Source organism: Callithrix jacchus, chromosome 13 (genome assembly GCF_049354715.1).
Source record: "Callithrix jacchus isolate 240 chromosome 13, calJac240_pri, whole genome shotgun sequence".
Taxonomy (NCBI): Eukaryota; Metazoa; Chordata; class Mammalia; order Primates; family Cebidae; genus Callithrix; species Callithrix jacchus.
The window spans coordinates 99,883,664-99,899,132 of record NC_133514.1 but is presented as its reverse complement, the minus strand read 5'-3'; the positions used below and the strand labels follow the sequence as shown (position 1 = coordinate 99,899,132).

Below are 15,469 nucleotides of genomic sequence, written 5' to 3'. Positions count from 1 at the left end.
ATAAAGCAAGAGCTAGTAACAGACAGATCCCAGGAAAATCCCCAAGTGTTTGGAAATTATATTAACTCATTACTAAATTATCCATGGGTAAAAGAAAAAAATTAAAAGTACAATATAGCAAAGTGTGTAGAACATCACAAAAACAATACTTTGGGGAAAATTTGTATCACTGAATGCCTATATTAGAAAAGAAGAAAGGTCTTAAATCAATTATTTCAGCTTTCACATTAAAAAACTAAAAAGAGCAAATTTACAATAGTAAAAATAAATATCAAATCAGAAATCAATGAAATAGAAAAATAACAGAAATCAATGAATAGAAAGCTGGTCTTTGAAAAGATCCATAAAACTGCTAAACTACAAGCCGGACCAATAAAGAAAACTGGAAAAACCATAAATTATGAATAACAGAAATGAAGGAGTGAATATAATTTCAAATCCTATAAATATGATATTAAAAGGAAAATAAGATATTACATACAACTTTTTGCTGATAAATTTGACACAAATGATCAAAGTTCACCCAAGTAGACATTTTTAAAAGCAAGCAGAATAGTCCTGTATCTATAATACTTTTAAATCTGTAGTTAAAAACCTTCCCATTAAGAAAACTCCTGGCCTGTGTGCTTTCACTAGTGAATTAGATCAAAAGACAAAAATCAAATAATCATTTCAACAGATGTAGAAAAAAACACCTGAATAAAATGTAACATCTTTTCATAATTTTTAAAATCTCAAAAAACTAAGAATAGAATGGAACTTTTTCAATATGATAAAGAACACGGAAGAAAAACTTATAGCTAACATTACTCAGAAGTGAAAGACTCAATGCTTTATCCAGCAGATCGGGAATGAGGCAAGAATATCTGCTCTACCTTTTTTGATTCAACAACATTCTGGAAGTCCTAACATGCGTGATAAGGTAAGAAAAATAAAATGCATACTAATAGAAAAGAAGTAAAATTATCTTTATTCATAGGTGACAGGATTTTTGGTGCATGCACACATGCATGCATGCGCACACACACACACAGAAGTGCTGGAAATCAGTACATAACCATCCATCTTAAGTCAAAAAAAAAAAAAAACCCCAGCATATTGAATCCAAAAAATAGAGTAGGATGTAAACAGCCAGCAGAATTTAAGGAAGTGGGGAAAAATATGCACTAGAAAGGATAAAGTCAAATTGAGTTCATTAAAAAGACTAATAAGACTGATAACTCCCTGGTAAGACTGATGAAGCAAAAAAAGAGAAGAGATAAATTATTAAAATCAGGAATAAAAATAAGGACATACTATGGAGACTAGAGAGATTAAAAGACAATGTTATAATCTCTAATTTCAATGTATTTGAAAAATTTGAATTAGAAACTCCTAAATATGTACTAAACAAAACTGACATGGAAGAAACAAAATCCAAAAAGTCAAACAGTGAGAGAAGTTGAACCCAGAATTTAAAAACTGCCTATAAAGAAAACTCTCGATCTAAATCCAGCAAATTTAGATCTAGAGTTTGAATTTATGAAAGAAATGTTGCTGATCTTACATAAACTCTTCATGAAAATAGAAAAAAGAGAAAAAACATTTCACAACTCAGTTTTTGTAACCTGAATAATCTGAAAGCTTCTAAGGACATTAGAAAAAAAAGAAAACTGGGGGAGGATCCAAGATGGCCGAATAGGAACAGCTCCAATGTGCAGTTCCCAGCAAGAACAATACAGACGGTGAGTGCCCACTGAATTTCCAAACAAATTTTCACTGCCCACAGACCAGGAGATTCCTGGGCCAAAAAGCACCACAAGTTTTCAGCATGGTGGTTTTAGCTGGTGCCTGCTTGGCACACAGAAACTCACACAAATCTGGGTGGCCATTTCAAATGGCGCCTGGAATGCCTGGGAGACAGAGCAACCCATTCAACTGAAATGGAGGGGTCAGAGACAGGGAGCCAGGCAATCTGGCTCAGCAGGTACCACCCTCACAAAACAAGCAATCTGAAATGCTCTGGATGCAGAGTTTCACAGCAAGGGCAACTGGACCCAGAATGGTCCAGTTCAGTGGGGGTAAGGGTGACCACCACTACCGAGGCAGTTCACACAGCAGCTCAGCAGAGCATGCAGCAGCTCAGCCACACCTCTGCTGGCAGACTGTGACTAGACTACTCTGTGTGGGGCAGGACATCTATGAAAAAAGGCAGCAGCGCAATAAGAACTTAAGCCGGCCTTCCTATTACAGAGCACCTGGGAAAAGAGGCACTTATGAGTCCACTGCAGCAGACTTAAAACTACCTGCCCAGCAGCTCTGCACGGAACAGAGCTCCCAGCATAGCACTTGAGCTCCTATAAGGGACAGACTGTCTCCTCAGGCAGCTCCCCGACCCCCATATACCCAAAAAGACACCTCATAAAGGAGAGTTCAGGCCAACATCTGACAGGTACCCTTCTGGGACGAAGATAACAGAAGAAACAGGCAGCAACCCTTACTGTTCTACAGCCCCCACCGGTGATCCCCAGTCAAGCAGGGTCTGGAGTCGACCTCCAGCAGTCCTGCAGCAGAGGGGCCTGTTAGAAGGAAAGCTAAGAAACAGAAAGAAATAACTTCATCATCAACAAAAAGGACATCCACTCAAAGATCCCATCCGAAAGTCACCAACTACAAAGATCACAGGTACATAAAGCCACTAAGATGGGAAGAAACCAGCATAAAAGGATGAAAACACCAAAAACCAGAACATCTCTCCTCCTCCAAGGGATCAGAACTCCTCACTAGCTAGGGATCAAAGATGGATGGAGAATGAATCTGATGAATTGACAGAAATAGGCTTCAGAAAGTGGGTAATAACAAACTTCTCAGAGCTAAAAGAACAAGTGCTAATCCAATGCAAAGAAACCAAGAACCTAGAAAAAAGGTTAGATTAGATGCTAACTAGAATAAACAACTTAGAGAAAAATATAAATGACTTGATGGAGCTGAAAAACATAGCATGAGAACTTCGTGAAGCATACACAAGTTTCAATAGCCAAGTTGATCAAGCAGAAGAAAGGATATGAGAGGAAAATTTAGAGCATTAAATGCCCACATTAGAAGGAAGAAAAGATCTAAAACTGACACGCTATCATCAAAAACGAAAGAGCTAGAGGAGAAAGATCAAAAAAACTAAAAACCTAGCAGAAGACAAGAAATAACTGAGATCAGGGCAGAACTGAAGGAGACAGAGACACAAAAAATCCTTCAAAAAAAATTTAATAAATCCAGGAGCTGGTTTTTTGAAAAGATCAAGAAAATAGACTGTTAACCACATTAATAAAAAAGAAAAGGGAGAAGAATCAAATAGATGCAATAAAAAAACGAGAAAGGGATGATATCACCACAGATTCCACAGAAATACAAACTACAATCAGAGATTCCTACAAACAACTCTATGCACATAAACCAATATATCTGGAAGAAATGGATAAATTCCTGGAAACTTGCACCCTCCCAAGTCTAAATCAGGAAGAAGTTGAAACCTTGAATAGACCAATAACAAGAGCTGAAGTTGAGGCAGAAATTAATAGCCTACCAACCAAAAAAAAGTCCAGATCCAGACGGGTTCACAGCTGAATTCTACCAGATGTACAATGAGGAGCTGGTACTATTCCTTCTGAAACTATTGCAAACAACACAAAAAGAGGGAATCCTTCCCAAATCATTTTATGAGACCAACATCATCCTGATACCAAAACCTGGCAGAGACTCCACGAAAAAAGAAAACTTCAAGCCAATACCCATGATGAACATAAATACAAAAATCTTCAACAAAATACGGGCAAACCGATTGCAACAGCACATCAAAAAGCTTATCCATCACGATCAAGTAGGCTTCATTCCAGGGATGCAAGGCTGGTTCAACATATGCAAGTCTATAAACATAATTCACCACATAAACAGAACCAAAGACAAAAACCACATGATTATCTCAATAGATGCAGAGAAGGCCTTCGACAAAATTCAACAGCTCTTTATGCTAGAAACTCTCAATAAACTAGGTATCGAATGAATGTATCTCAAAATACTAAAAGCTATTTACAACAAACCTACAGCAAATATCATACAGAATGGGCAAAAACTGGAAACATTCCCTTTGAAATCTGGTACAAGACAAGGATGCCCTCTCTTACCACTCCTATTCAATGTAGTATTGGAAGTTCTAGCCAGAGCAATTAGGCAAGAAAAAAAAAATAAAGCATATTCAATTAGGAAAAGAAGAAGTCAAATTGTCTCTATTTGCAGATGACATGACTGTATATTTAGAAAACCCTACCATCTCAGCCCAAAATCTCCTTAAACTGTAAGCAACTTCAGCAAAGTCTCAGGATACAAAATCAATGTGCAGAAATCACAAGCATTTCTATACACCAATAACAGACTAACAGAGAGCCAAATCATGAGCAAACTCCCATTCACAATTGCTATGAAGAGAGTAAAATACCTAGGATTACAACTAACAAAGGATATAAAGGACCTCTTCAAGGTGAACTACAAACCACTGCTCAAAGAAATAAGAGAGGACACAAACAGATGGAGAAACATTCCATGCTCATGGTTAGGAAGAATCAATATCATTAAAATGGCCATATTGTCCAAAGTAATTTATAGATTCAAAGCTATCCCCATCAAGCTACCAATGACTCTCTTCACAGAACTGGAAACCACCATCTTAAACTTCATTGGAACCAAAAGAGAGCCCGCATAGGCAAGACAATCTTAAGCAAAAAGAAGAAAGCCAGAGGCATCACGCAACCTGATTTCAAACTATACTGCAAGGCTACAGTAATCAAACAAGCATGGTACTGGTACCAGAACAGAAATATAGACCAATGGAACAGAACAGAGGCCCTGAAGGCAATGCCACACATCTACAACCATCTGATCTTTGACAAACCTGACAAAAACAAGCAATGGGGAAAGGATTCCCTGTTTAATAAATGGTGTTGGGATAACTGGCTAGCAGTGTGCAGAAAGCAGAAACTGGACCCCTTCCTGACACCTTACACTAAAATTAACTCCAGATGGATTAAAGACTTAAATATAAGACCTAATACCATAAAAACTCTAGAAGAAAACCTAGGCAAAGCCATTCATGACATAGGCATACGCAAGGGCTTCATGACTAAAACACCAAAAGCATTGGCAACAAAAGCCGAAATAGACAAATGGGACCTAATTAAACTCCAGACCTTCTGTACAGAAAAAGAAACAATCATTAGAGTGAACCAGCAACCAACAGAATGGAAAAAAATTTTTGCAATCTACCCATCTGACAAAGGGCAGATATCTAGAATCTACAAAGAACTACAACAGATTTACCAGAAAAAAAACCAAACCCATCCAAAAGTGGGTGAACAACATGAACACTTTTCAAAAGAAGACATATGAGGCCAACAAACATGAAAAAATGCTCATCATCACTGATTATTAGAGAAATGCAAATCAAAACCACATTGACATACCACCTCACGCCAGTTAGAATGGCATTCATTAAAATACTTAGAGACAACAGATGCTGGAGAGAATGTGGAGAAACAGGAAGACTTTTAAACTGTTAGTGGGAATGTAAACTAGTTCAATCATTGTGGAAGACAGTGTGGTGATTCCTCAAGGACTAGAAATAGAAATTCCATTTGACCCAGTAATCCCATTACTGAGTATATACCCAAAGGATTATAAATCATTCTGTTATAAAGGTACATGCACACATATGTTCATAGTGGCATTGTTTACAATAGCAAAGACCTAGAACCAACCCAAATGCCCATCAACAATAGTCTGGACAAGGAAAATGTGCCACATATACACCATGGAATACTATGCAGCCATAAAAAATGATGAGTTTGTTTGTAGGGACATGCATGATCTGGAAACCATAATTCTCAGCATACTGACACAAGAACAGAAAAATCAAACGCTGCATGTTCTCACTTATAGGCAGGTGTCGAATGATGAGAACACAGGGACACAGGGAGGGGAGCATCACACACTGGGGTCTGTTGGGTGGGGCAAAGGAGGGACAGTGGGTGGGGTGGGGAGGTTGGGGAGGGATAACATGGGGAGGAATGCCAGATGTAGGTGATGGGGGGATGCAGGCAGCAAACCACATTGCCATTTGTGTACCTATGCAACAATACTGCACATGTACCCCAGAACCTAAAGTACAATATTTAAAAAAAAAAAGAGTCTTCCTAAATAAAAAAAATTAAATCAAAAACAATAATTTGTAAGACAATAATACATCACAACAAAATTGATTTTATTCTAGGATGCAAGATTGGGTTTATGTTCTAAATTTACCACATTAATAGAGGAAAATTAAGTTATAAAATCATCTCAGTCGATATAGAAAAGGTAGGATAAAATCCAAATACACTGATGATAAACATTAGGAAAGAAGAAATAAAAAGTAGCCAGTTTCTTAACATCTATAAAAGCATACAAGAAATATCATAATTATGAAAGGTTTAAAAGTTTTCTCTTTAAGATTGGGAATAGAAAGGGTTATCTCATATGACTACCCTGACATTCAAAGGAATCCCCAGGTAAATTATTTTAATCAACCGGTGAATTCAGCAAGGTTGCTTGATACAATATTAATACAAAAAAATCAATTATATTTCTATACTGGGGCACAGAAGTCAAAAAGAGTTAAATAATATCAGTTGAGTAAATTTTTTAAATCCAACATACAAATCCAGTATTTATATATATAAAAGATATATAAGATATCTACACATAAAACTATGATAAAGAACACCTAAATAAATGCAGACATATCAAGTTGATGTATTTAATGAGTGAATCCCATAAAGATATTATCTCCAAACTTATCTAAATTCAATGTAACTGCAAATAAAATCATAACAGGTTTTCATGGTAATTGAGAAACTGATTCTAAAATTTATATTGAAATTCAAAGGTACAAAAATAGCCAAGGCACACTTTAAAAAAGAACAAGGTGGTAAGATTTGATCTACTGAATATCAAATCCCATTACAGAGCAACAGTAATTAAGACACAAGGCTAGACAAACCAATCAATGAAATCAAACATCCCAAAAACATACCATCATCTATAAAGAAATCTTATTGACCAGATGCAATGGCTCATGCCTGTAATTCCTGCATTTTGGGAAGCCAACGTGGGTGAATTGCCTGAGCTCAAGAGTTCAAGACCAGCTTGAGCAGGATGGCAAAACCCCATCTCTACTAAAAATAAAAAAAATTAGTCAGGCATGGTGGTGTGCACCTACAGTCCCACTTACTCAGGAGGCTGAAGTGCAAGGACTGCTTGATCCCAGCAGGTGGAGGCTGTAGTGAGCTGTGATTGTGCCACTGCACACCAGCCTGGGTGACAGAGCAAGACCCTGTCTCCTAACAGAAAAATATGTAGGAGTTGAATATCTATTTACTTCACAAAAAGATACAGAATTGAGTAATCAATGTATGTGTTTAAACTAAATAGTAATCAGGGAATGCAAATTAAACACATGAGAAACTATTATACACACATCAAAATGGCTAAAGTGAAAAAGATGGAAAATATTAGGTGTTGACTAGGACATCTCATCAGTTGCATATATGAGTTCTCATTGCTTCATATCCTAGTCAACACTTAATATTTTCTTTTTCACTTTAGCCATTGTGATGAACATGTATCTGTTTCACACTTAAGAAAACATTTTAACATTACCTACTAAAGCTGAAGATACTCAGAAATTCCACTTGTAGTTATAGACAAAAGAGAAATGTTTGTAATATACACTAAGTTTAAAATACAAGGATGTTCATAGCAGAATCATTTATGAACACCAAATGTCTAATGACCAAAAAAAGAAAATTGCAATCTACTCATTCAACAGACTACACAGCAATGAAAATGAACAAACTGTAGTCAAATGCAGCAACACTGATAAATGTCACAAAAGAAGCCAAACAGAAAAGCATACGTGCTGTATAGTTGACTCAATTTATATAAAACTCAAAAGATAGGCAAAATTAAACAATAAAGTTTCAAAATTTAAATCTTAAGTGGTAGCTTCTGAAGTGCTGGCAATGTTCTAATCCTTGTCCACGCCTATAGTTACAAGGGTGTTCTGCTCTGAAAAAAACTGCTGCACATTTCTGTTTTGTTCATGTTTCTATATGAACATTTTATACTTGCAAGTGTGAAATAAAATGGAATCTAACCTTAACTATCAGAAAACTTTTCTATAGCTTAATATAAACTATAACATAATGATCCTATAACTTTAATTAGAGGTCAGGGAAATGAGAAGGGTGACTGTGTGGGGTTGGAAACGATGGATGGAAATGGCATGGAAAGTGTGGAGTTTATCTTCCATAATGAGAACCACCTGACAGTGCCTAACACTGAAAATCAAGCACACCATTTAAGGATGTAAAAGGAAGTCTCAGACAATCAGCAAAGATAAAAGTACCTGTTCTGTCAAAGGGGAAAACTACAAGAGTTGGGCGTCTACTGTTTAACAAATCTTGTAAAAACTGTTTGACTCTTTCAAACTTAAAAAAAAAATTCAGGGGTGGCAAGAAAAATGCCAGTATGCCACCATTTTATAAGCAGAACCTGCATCAGCCCATCTGTTGCTTACTTCTTTACTTTTCTCTATCACATTCTGTGAGTCAATATTAACTCTTTGCCTAAAGGAAAGTTCTCTAGAGAGACACAATTCCCCAACTCTCTTGATTAGCTCATTTGTCAGTCTTAATAGGAATATAAAAGATATACTCAGAAACATCTAAGTATATTAATTATACTCGGGAATACATAGGAATTATTAGTAAAGGAATAAAGGAAGAGAAAGTCAGCCTTTCTTCTCTTTTATCTCCTAATGAAAAACAAAGCTACAGGTAAAAGTTAAAGAATATAATGATTTAAAGAAAAAGAAAACATAAAAAGAATAGTTTAACAAGGATTTCTACTTGTGAATCACAACACATGAACTATGGGGAAATGGCAGGAGGTTAGCTATAGTATGAACTATGAATTTAAGCATTTCTAAATGTAGTTTAAAAAATAGGTATAACTTTTAAACTCAAGATACACAAAATTAAAACACTACTGTTGTCAAGTTAAGGTGCCCCTAATGCATAAAAATAAGGTCAAAGACAGTATAATAAAGTTATATGAAATATGCTCATTCATCACTTTCTAAATAAATCTGATTTATTCTTAACTGACATCTTAATTATCCATATTTACATCTGGAATATAACAATTTTTCTCTCTTTTAACAATCCAAGACAAACAAATGTTATGATTATACATTAGCTATGCCTCCTCAGTTTCTAGAGCTAAAATGTCATGTCAATTACTTAATAAGATTTAATTTTACCTTGTTTAATCTGTCCTTGCACGATATTACTGGAAGTTGGAGGGGAACCCCTTGCCTTAGAAAGGTCTGGGGTGCTTGGTCTAGGTGGCCTTAAAAAAGAAGAAAAAAAATATAAGATACACTTTGACACTGTCATATTTCCAGAACTATTTAAAATATAAAATGTTCTACTTCTTAATGAATCACAGAAGAAACATACATAGAACATTTTCAATTTACCGTTCCAGAAAGACTTTGTTTGTACCTATTGACGTTCTCTATTTCAAATGACTAAATGATTAGCAAGTAAAAATCTGACTTGTACAATTTTGTGCTTTATATTAGTTTAAGAAATATTTTCTAACATACTTAACCCTTTGTTCTTCAATATTCAGATGCTGAGATTTCAGACTACTCCACAGCATTAATCCAAATGAATTTGTAGAAAGACAGATTAAAAGCATTCAGCCCCAAAACCTGAAAACAGTCATGAGGCATTAAGAAATCTTGGACTCTACAGGCAGACTGTCTCAGTTGTGAATTCTGACACTATCACTTACTAGCTACGTAACTTTGGGCACGTTACATCATCTCTGTGTCTCAGTTTTGCTATGTGTAATAAAGGGATAACAAAAGTACATACCTTATAGGGTAAAGAGCACTAAAACAAGTTAGTTTTTGTAAAGTGCTTACAACAGAGACTGACACAAATTAAGTGCTATGTAAGTATTTGTTAGAATTTTAATTTTTCATGTGGTAAACACTCAATAGAGTATAATAAAAAGTTGTCTCAATAAAAAGAAATTGAAGCTAAATATTCTAGAAATATCAAGATAGTATTCCATTTTTAAAAAAGTTTTTTCTCTATTGAAAAATTCTGATTCTACTCCTCACAAAGTTATTGTACCAAATCTCTGAACAAGTCATTCATTACATATAAGTTACAATGAGAAGAAGCATTTAAGCAATGGCTTTTTTTTTTTTTTTTTTTTAAGATAGAGTCTTACTCGCTGCTTAGGCTAGAGTACAGTGGCACAATCATGGCTCACTGTAGCCTTGAACTTCCAGGCTCAGCCCCTCAAGTAGTTGGGACTACATGCATATATCACCATGCCCAGCTGATTTTTACTTTTGTAGAGGCAGGGTCTCACTATGTTGCTCAGGCTGATCTCAAACTCCCTGGCCTTAAGTGATTCTCTTGCCTCAGCCTCCCAAAGTGCTGGAATTACAAGTGTGAGCCATGATGCCTCGCTTCAAATATACATTTTGAATTGAATATTAGGGCAAACTTCAAGTACATACCGTTTTATAATTAAATTTACATGAGCTAGCCTACACGACCAACTCCCTCATTCCAAATTTTTAGAAGTAACAACTAAGTATGTCAATGTATATATAAAAGTGTATAATTTTATTATGTTTTAACCGGGCATTTTGAAATTGGTGTTTTTAAATGTAGAAGGGAAACAACTAAGATGACACTAAGGTAATAAAGTTGTATAGAGTCAAAAAAGAGTAACAATGACAAAACAAAACAGGTTTCTTTTTTGGAAACTTAATAAAAATCGAACTATCATGGTCACACCTGGTAGGACCCTTCTTCATATGATCACCAATAAAAGTTGCATTGGTCATACTCATTAAAGTATTTGCCAAAGAAATGATAGACAGGAGATGCTGCGTGGTGACGGCTCGGGACACTCCGTAAGTTCCCTTTCCTACTCCCTCAGTCACTGGCACCTTCCTTCCCACTTCTGTTTTTCCATGTGACAGTTTACAAGCAGGCTGATTATAACCAGGCAGCATCAGTGACATATGGCCTCCTCTTGACAAGAGACCAAACGATACTGTGCAGTGGGGTTTCAACATTCCAAGGCGATCTAAACAAACTTCATCCAGTACTTCATTCAAACCCCAGGCGTGGAGGCAGGACATGAACAGCTTTGCAGTGTCCATAGTTAAATTATATTCTAATAGGGTCAATGGCTTCGATTTGCTGGACCGATATTCAGGATCACTTTCTTCCCTTCTCTGCCTCATTATCTCCTCATCCTCCTCTTCATCATCAAGGAGGTGTTCCTTGATGTTCTCTTTGATCGTTTCTTTCACTTGTTGGAAGAGAACTGCTGCTCGTTTTCCAGTTAGAAAAGAGCCCCCTTTGTCTGAACTGCCAGATGCTTTTTGCAAATTCTCTGGGGAAATAAGCGCAGTATTCGGCCTAGAGGCTTCTTCAGTCAGGAGTTGAATAATCAACGCTTCCACATCAAAGAAAAGCACATGTATGTCCGGATCTGTTAGGTTTGTCTTTATTGCTTGAACCATCAGGGAATTATGAGAATATTTAGGTAAATTTCCCTGTAATAAATATTTTTAAAAGATAGTTATAATTAAAAGTGCTAAATTTCATATATTAATAAACAATAAAAAAATCAGTCAAATTAACATGCTTATTAAGCTGTACTTCTAAGAATCTGTATCATAAAAGATAACACACTAACTTTCCCAATTAGCAACATGTAAAAGACATCAGCTTACACAAATAGAAGAACTTTATGCTGAAACAATCACGAAATTGCCAGTTAGTTTAAAAACCAAGAAAGTAACAGTTTATTATTGAAGAAGAGAGTATTTTTACTCATAGGACAGATTAAAATTTGTTTCAATAATTTATGAGCAAATTCTGACTCTGAAAATATACTACTGTTCCACCTGATGGAATAATCTGGTTACCATGGCTCCCAATCCTTTAAGTTGCTACAACCATCATACCCCTCCTTTTTCCATTTTACTTTCAATCTCTCCCTAGTCAAAGATTCCATTCCCTGAATAAAGAATGTATTAGAGTCTTAAAAAAAAAAAAAAAAAAGCTATCTTTCAACCATGCTCCCTCTTCTATTTTTCTCCTCTTCTAGCCAAATTTGTCCCTTTTAGCCAAATTTACTTAAAGTAGTTGACTAATCCAATGAGAATTCTTCAGTCCCTCTCTTCCCTAATGTCTTTGCAGTATATAACCTTGTTATTTTTTGCTGAGCTAGAAAGAAAAAGACAGAGACAGAGAACTAAAAGAAATAATAAAAAGCTCCCTCTCCAGCATTCCGCAGAGTACCTCCTGGTAAGTCTACTTCTGTCAATCTCTCCCTCTCAGGCAGCTGCCCTGATAACTCATTCTTCCTCCCACATGGAAACTATCACCTATATGTAGATGGTTCTCTAATTTCCATCACTGGCCAGACCACTCTCCTAAAGGAGTTTCCAATCCTGTAACTTCAATGGCTTGTATTAGGATGTCCTACAATACCTACCTCACATTTTAACATGCTCATCTCCACCCCCTCATTAACCCTGCTGTGCCACCTGATTCATCATTTGGGAATCTATCCCACTGTCATGACAGAACTTCAGACTCTTATAGACAGGTTTCACTGTCCCAAGTCTCTCCTTACTCCATATGCGACCTCCACAGAGACACAGACTTCTGAGGCAAAAATCTAATCATGTAACTCTTCTACCAAAAACTTTCCATGATCAAGAATTATTAAGAAAACTAGACAATATGAAATTCTTAAAAACTAAATCAAAATATAGGTAAGTATCTATCTGATCTTGAGATGAGAATGGACTTTCTAAACATACTTAAAAGTTCAACTACTACAAAAAACATGTTAGATGACAATCAAAAAATAGGAATAAAATGTTCCAGAAATAGAACTGATAAAGAGTTTTAATAAATACAAACATTTCTTAAAAGCAATAAGAATACTATTGCCAAAAGAAAAAAAAGAAAAAAACTATGGAGAGCAAAGACAGTAAAAGAAAAATAAAGGGTGCTGCTCAAATTAGTGGTCAAGGAAACAACAGTTAAAATAATCACAAGATGCAATTAGTAAGTTATCAATCAGTAAACACTAAGAACAGTATAGAGAAAGTCAAACTCTTACACTGTAGGCATGAATTTAAATAGTTTGAAAAGCGTAATTTGGCAAAATACTTCATGAGCCTTTATAATTGAAATTGTTTGATCCAATACATTTATTTCCAGGATCCTATCTTAAATAGTCAGAAATACAGACAAGGATTTATGTTCAAAGATGTTCAGTGAAACAGTATCCATTATTTTAAATTGCAAACAACCTAAATATCTAACAATAAGGAAACCAGTAAATAATTTATTCATAGCCATATAATATAATAACAGTATTTACAAATCATCTTTCCTGGGCACATCTAACCATGTAGAAAAATACTCAGGTTCCAATTTTAGTAAGATGAAACTATATACACATGCATGTGTACATGTGCACGCACACACACACAACACATCAAGTATGATTCCAATTTCACATATTTAATACTTAAGTACATATACATACATACACACATATATATCCATGACCAGAAAGATAAAAAAGAAATGCCTGAAAATATTATTACAATTTTGTGATGGAATTATAGAGCATTTTGTTTGTATTTCCATATATTTCTTGGATTGTATACGATCATATAATCAATATATACTACTTTATTAGAACATAAAGCTCTACAATAAAATGTGCACTCCTTTAGCACAATTTTCAAGGTCCATTACAGTTTGATACCAAATGCCTTCCGAGCTTTAACAAATAGGCCCTAAGAACATAATGATGGGCCCTCACATATGAATCCTCTTACTTACTCCCTTTCCCAAAATACTCTTCCTTTACTCCACCTCCAATCCCTTCTCTTCCACAGACACCCTATTATTCCACAAGGTAGATGTATATCAAATCATCATACTGTACACCTGCAATATACACAATTGACAATGTGTCAATTGTCCCCCAGTAAATTAGCGGGATGGGAGAAAGAGACTAATTCTGCCAAGGAGGTTAGTCCACAGTGAATCCAGTTCCCATAATGTTTTATGTCTATGACACGTATTTGTATATCTTTGCCATATTTATGTAATTAGACATTTACATTTTCCTATACTCTACAGGAACATTTCAAAATCAGGGACCAATCACGTCTTAGTCATCTTGTATTGCCTTAAACCTATTACAGTACCTAGCAGAATGAACAAAGAATATTTTGAAAACTGTATGCAATTGGCTGGTCCAAGTGCAGTGCTGTTTAGAACCAATTGGTCACAACCAGTTACAGATTTCTTTGTCCCTTCTCCACTTCCATTGCTTCACTTGATGAGCCTTAAAATTTTTTTAGTAAAATTATTTTAAATTGCCAATCAGCTGTTCTGTCATAAAAGTACCACAAATCCCCCTAACTGGTTTCTCTTCTGTCTTAATTTCCTCCCCTCTGACCATGTTTCTGTCTAGCTTAAGAGACTTCAACATTCTGCTGAACCCAAGGATACAATCCAAACTTACCTGCAAAGCACACAACATTCTCCAGGAGATACTGCTGCTTACCCTTCCAATTTCATCTCTAACCACCATCCCTATAACTTCTGCCAAATCAAACCACTTGTACTTTCCAGGACCAAGTAGTTTCAGACATTTGTATTTCTGCATATGCTTATGCCAGACTCATGCTCGCTCCTGAATCTCTCTTCTGCCACTCAAGTCATACATACTTCTACTTACCCTGCAAGAAATAGTTCATGTGGCTTCTCTCCTGAAATTACTTACAAATTTTTCAAGCTGATCACTACCTTCTGTGTACGAACTTCTGCTCTGAATATTTCTATACTACAGTTAAGCATACATATTTATGTACAGTTATACATGTAATAAATTTATACTACGCAATCATAAAGTTACAGATGCAGAAATAAAATCAAGACTTTTCAAATCTCATTCTCATATCTAATTCATTCATTCCCTCTTGTGTGGGGGACACAAGACATAACACTTATTAGGTCTTGTGTTTGTGCAAGGTACTCAGAGAGTACCAAGATGAGTCAGAAATGGTTTTTCTAGTCATGGAATTCAAAACAGATGATGCTGCGTACGTAAGTTATTAAAATGTAGAATGAATGGTGCCATAAACAGATAAGGCACAAGAAAGAGACGCAATGGAGAAAGTACCAACTCCACCTCTGATGACCAGGAAACCCTCATGGAAGATGTAATGAGCAATGAAAAGAGCACTCCTGGCAGAATGATGGCC

The 15,469-nt window shown here is 35.7% G+C and overlaps 1 protein-coding gene across 6 annotated transcripts in view; it reads right to left on the bottom strand.

Annotated features, from left to right (window-relative positions):
- Window positions 1–15,469, bottom strand: part of WDR7 (WD repeat domain 7) — a 390,067-nt gene that overhangs the window by 256,307 nt on the left and 118,291 nt on the right. For all 6 annotated transcript variants that reach the window (XM_054244247.2, XM_078348222.1, XM_035271195.3 and 3 more), the window contains exons 15-16: window positions 10,950–11,719; window positions 9,386–9,474 (exon numbers count right to left, since the gene is read on the bottom strand). In XM_054244247.2, the coding sequence (XP_054100222.2) occupies window positions 9,386–9,474; window positions 10,950–11,719 (859 nt within the window). The remainder of the gene's footprint in view (window positions 1–9,385; window positions 9,475–10,949; window positions 11,720–15,469) is intronic.